This window comes from Plasmopara halstedii, assembly GCF_900000015.1.
Source record: "Plasmopara halstedii genome assembly, contig: Scaffold_1211, whole genome shotgun sequence".
Classification (NCBI taxonomy): Eukaryota; Oomycota; class Peronosporomycetes; order Peronosporales; family Peronosporaceae; genus Plasmopara; species Plasmopara halstedii.
Window position 1 is genome coordinate 1,780,497 of NW_020188126.1, and position 4,730 is coordinate 1,785,226.

At 49.1% G+C, this 4,730-nt stretch overlaps 1 protein-coding gene across 1 annotated transcript; it reads left to right on the plus strand.

Moving 5' to 3' along the window:
• Positions 1-1,183: 1,183 nt before the first annotated feature.
• On the plus strand, positions 1,184-1,534 carry PHALS_00995 (uncharacterized protein; the record flags this gene model as incomplete). The annotated part of the gene is made up of 2 exons (XM_024730774.1): positions 1,184-1,353; positions 1,405-1,534. The coding sequence occupies 2 exons, from the start codon at positions 1,184-1,186 to the stop codon at positions 1,532-1,534; spliced, it is 300 nt and encodes a 99-aa protein (XP_024581018.1).
• Positions 1,535-4,730: the final 3,196 nt, after the last annotated feature.

Below are 4,730 nucleotides of genomic sequence, written 5' to 3' on the forward strand. Positions count from 1 at the left end.
CGCATTTCTGCCATGAGGAATAATGCGCCCTTCGGCGATTATACGGCATCGATCCCAGCCTTAATATGCACTCGGTGTCACTAGTTACCATAAACTCGAAGATCTTGTTCACTAACAAGACCTGCATGCGGCGAACAGAACGAAACTCTATAGGTACAACACTGGTTATGGGAAGACATGGATTTATTACATTACATTACTCTATGCGGATGCTGTCTGGTCGGGCAGCATTCCACTCGCCCATTTGGGTGGTACCACACATCACTGCAAGTTCCCGGGGGTGCTACATCCCGCCGCTGGAAGCGAGGGCTGGGTAGGTCAGCGGTGGGTCATGCACCGCGCCTGAATCCGGAGATGACGGCGCTTGCTGTGATGGTAACGAGCAATAGCAGTTAAAAATAATACAAAGAACTATACTGTATAGTTTTTTTTTGTTTTTAGCCGACATTTTAGCCAAACAGCGGTCTTGTAGGGTTTCGATTTCACATTTTGCCCCCGTTTTGACTTCAGCTCTCGGTGAAAATTGCCTTTAGAACCCCTTCACGCGTGGCATCCATCATATCTCAATGGATACTTCAAGTAAATAGTTGAAACTTGTAATACATCTGCAGAACAGGCAGCGCCAACTGCATGCCAAGTGATTACACGTGCAGCGCCATGTATCGCCTTGACGCTTGCCCGGTCTCTCAACACACTGCTGCGTAGTTTCGTAACGGGCAGATCGTGTAGGGTGGACCACACTCTTGGTCGATGAGCTGCGAAAAGGCTGCCCTCTCATGCCACATCGTGAAATTAATACCACTTGCCTCTCAAATCTCGCAGACCACACAGGAGACTCCACAATACCAAGAATCTTCGGCCACACTGGCCTTAGGTTTGTCAAAACCTCTCCCACAGGTAACCAAAATCGCTGTATACCCACCACACAGATTAATTTAGCCAAGCAAATTGATAAGTGTCCTTCTATAATAATAAATATGGACGTCCTTTAACCAAACGCTCTCTCAAAAATCATCATTAATTTCACCACTACGAGTATGATGTCAGTGATGAACGTTCGGCGCGCTAAAGCCAACTTACGACTTTAACGGGAGAGATATCCTCCGTATTTTCTGATTGAAAAATATTTTTCTCACTGGACTCTTATGGATTTGTTGTCATCTTCGATTTAACACTAAATGAAATGGGTCGCATACCGTGCGTACACATTGCACAATTTGCGCAAAGCTCCGAAGACCAAGTAGTACTGAACAGACGACAAGAATTCATGCTAGCCTTACGTCATGCAGTGGATAAATTGTTATCACTGAACGCATTAAAACAGACAAAATACGCTGCAGTCAAAAATTTGACGTAAGACAAGTGATGGCGATGAAACCTTGATACTGTAAGGTGGTCATTCAGACACACAACTTTGGTATGTGTGCACAAGGTGATAACGTACTCAGACGTCGACGACTTAGAGAAGACTTCGGAATGGGCTCCGAGAAAGGATGCAAAAGATGCCGTTAAAGACAACTCGTTCCAGAAATAAAGTGTGTACACATTGCAACGCAGCTGTCGTATTCTTCGGCCGCAGTATTTTGTGCGAGTGTTACAAACCTCTGCATCACATTGGCGAGATGTTTTACTGTGTCTTACAATTTACTCTAGCTGTAATCTACCTTAAGTATAAGTATTTGTCACTCTGGAGTTTGATTTGCAAGCTAGATGTTTTTGCTACCGATAGACTGGTCCCGCTCCTATAGAGAGCATACGAAACTATCCTCCATCCGCCTGGTACCGCAGACTTGTTGAGTCAGCGCTTCCTCTGTGCAGTGCGACTGCTGTAGCTCTCTGCTTAGAGGAAGCTTACTAAAGGTCACCGACTTTCGCTCTATCATAGTCCCAGTATGAGTGATGCGGATCGAAATTCGCTACCTCCAAGAGTACCCAAAACCTCAACCTAAGGTAAATGTACTCTTCCGTCCAAAATTGTTATCTGTTTTATTTGTGGCAAAGTCGCCTTTATATAGGTTCTCCTGTTTAATAGTAAAACCTAATTAATATACATATATACTGGCAGTCTCTTTGTGTAGTGGCTTCTTGTTACGGTGTAGCCACACCCTTAAACGGTCACACCATCTTGTTTGACCACCCTTTCATACCATGGTACGTATAAGCCCGTTACACTCTCCCCCATCAAAATTCTGAATACCTATAATTCACAATTCACTGTCACCTCGTACGAGGTACGCAGGTCTAAGACGCCTTTACGTTCCCAGAGCCTTCTTCACGCGTTCTCAGCACAATGAGCCCTGTGTCTATGACGCAAAAAACACGCAGCCCCGCTGTTTCCGGCGCCCGGGTAGAGCCCTTCTTCGAGCCCTGTACGTGGTGCAACTCCGGACAGTACGTCCGCGGCTTCAAGGGAAGTACATCCCAAGCCATCGGCAGCCAGGCGCCACACACCGCACTCACCACGGGCGACGGATTCCTCGTTGAGGATTTGGAGGAAGTCGACTACGAGTCGGATACTCCTTTCCCAGGATAGGAAGAAGAGGAGGGAGAGGTGTGCTAGCGGCGCGACGTGAGCCAAATTCGAACCTTACGGAAAATGTGTCCGTTTCCCGACCTCTCTACTTCCGTTGAAAGTGATTTTATTACCAATCGCCTCGACGAGGTAGTTGGAAAGTGCACACAGAGCGGCTTTCATGCGCTCGTATCCACGGTCGGTTCTAGAACCTCGTGTGGAATACGGCTTTGCTCGGCGGATCCCGCTTCTGAAGCGAGAGACGCGATAACTCGATTGTTGGGAGTCTTCGTAGTTGGGCCTTCGGCCTCTACACAAGCTGAACTTGACCAACAAAAAGCTCTTCGATTTCGCTTGTTGGTGCCTCAAAAAATCGTGATAGATAGGTAACGCGCTCGACTTCGAGCTCAAAAAGGAGGCGCACCTGTAACCGCCATGCGAATTATTCCTGTGGCTCTCGCCTCTGGCGAAACCACAGCAGATGATGAAGAGCTCTTAGAGCGATATGTGCAGCGGCACCGGAAACTTTCCTCGCTGTTTAATTTACAGATGGGTCGTAAGAAAGTGGACGTGCGCGTAGAGCGCCATCTTAGATTCAAGTTTGCAAAACTCAAGGCGCGACGCCAACTTCCAGCGTATTGTCGCCCTGCGACATATGGATTAATCCATCACGCTGCCATGAGCTCTGTGGTTTCTCACACGGGTAAGTCTACGACCACAGCAGTTTAGGACCATATTTTGAGCTAAGCTCGTGATCCTTCGGCTTCCCGGGCTATTGCCGAGAAGCATGGAGTGCTATGATCTTCTGATCATAAGCGTCTACGAAGTCTGGGTAGTCTCTCCGAAGTAGCACCTCAAACTCCCACGAGATCTCGAAGTTTGGGTATTCACGCCACTTTACAAGATATTGGGCTCAACCCTGTCGACGACGTCGACCCACAAGGCGTTCTACGTGATAGTGGATACCACCATTCTTGTCGAGAAGAGTCGGCGGCGGACGATGACGACTTTGTCGATCGCCGTCCGGTGACTCGCGGTACTCTTCGAGCTCTCGAGGACAAGGTCTGTCGCCATAGGCGATCTGCTGAGCGTCTTGTCGAGGTCACATACCGCTGCGCGGAAGACCTAGAGAGCTTGGAGCACTTTGTGCACAGACTGCCTCATGATAAGGACAACCACGCTCTGTCGGAGCAGCTCTTAGCCGTCACGCAGGCGATTGCGTCACTTCGTGCGACGATGATGTGCCCAACTCCGTTGGAAACGGAAATCGTTGCACTCCGTGCCCAAAATCAGTTGCTGGTTCAGCTTCTGGTCGGTCGGCGTCTGTGGGCGCCGCCCCAGCACCATTGCTTCCGCGTTCAATTGTTCCGGATCCCAGTACGGCTTGAGCAAGCCCAAATAAAAACAACAGCTGGGCGCGCCCCCATTTCGGAAGGTTTAGCGTATACGCAAGGTCCCGCTTGGTCACAATCTTAAAGGGTCCGATAAACCGCAGACGGAGCTTCGTCTTAAAGACAGCAGAAACTGCATGGGAAGGAAGGTTTTAGCATTAAATAAAACCAGGTCTTCGACCTCAAAGCTCTCAACATTTCTTCTGCTTCCTCCGTCTGCATATTCTTGCTGAATGTCTTGGGGCGAGACCGGCGATCGCGTTCGAATCTCGACAGATAAAAGCTGCGGAAAAGAACTTGGCTTTCAGCGATCGCATCGCGAACGTGTCGTAAGACACTCAGTCTGGTAGACGGAAGTCATCGAAATCTTTACAAACAGTGGGATGACTGAAATCAACTAGCCAATCGGCTATTCCTTCCCCGTCAATCCTGAGCTATGGGATGGCGGTGTCAGCGGGACGCGAGAATTCAACTATCCCGTTCCCGGTGAACGGCGTGTGAATCGTTCTGAGCAAAATCTAGGAGTGGCAGCATGGCGCTCCAGCGCCTGGGCGTCTCAGCGTAGACGCTGTTAAGGACGTCCTCGATGACGCTATTCACGCGCTCAGTTTGACCATCGGTCTGCGAATGGTCTGCTGTTGACAAAGTCAACTTGGTGCCCAGTACCCTGAAGAGTGAAGACCAAAACTTCCCAGAGGAGCGTGGGTCTCTATCATAAACAATTGACTCCTGGAGTCCATGTTATAGAAACCACGATTTACTTACAGTGTCGCTGTACCGACACCGTCGATGGTGTCCGGCACCGCCGCAAGATGAGTCATCTTGCT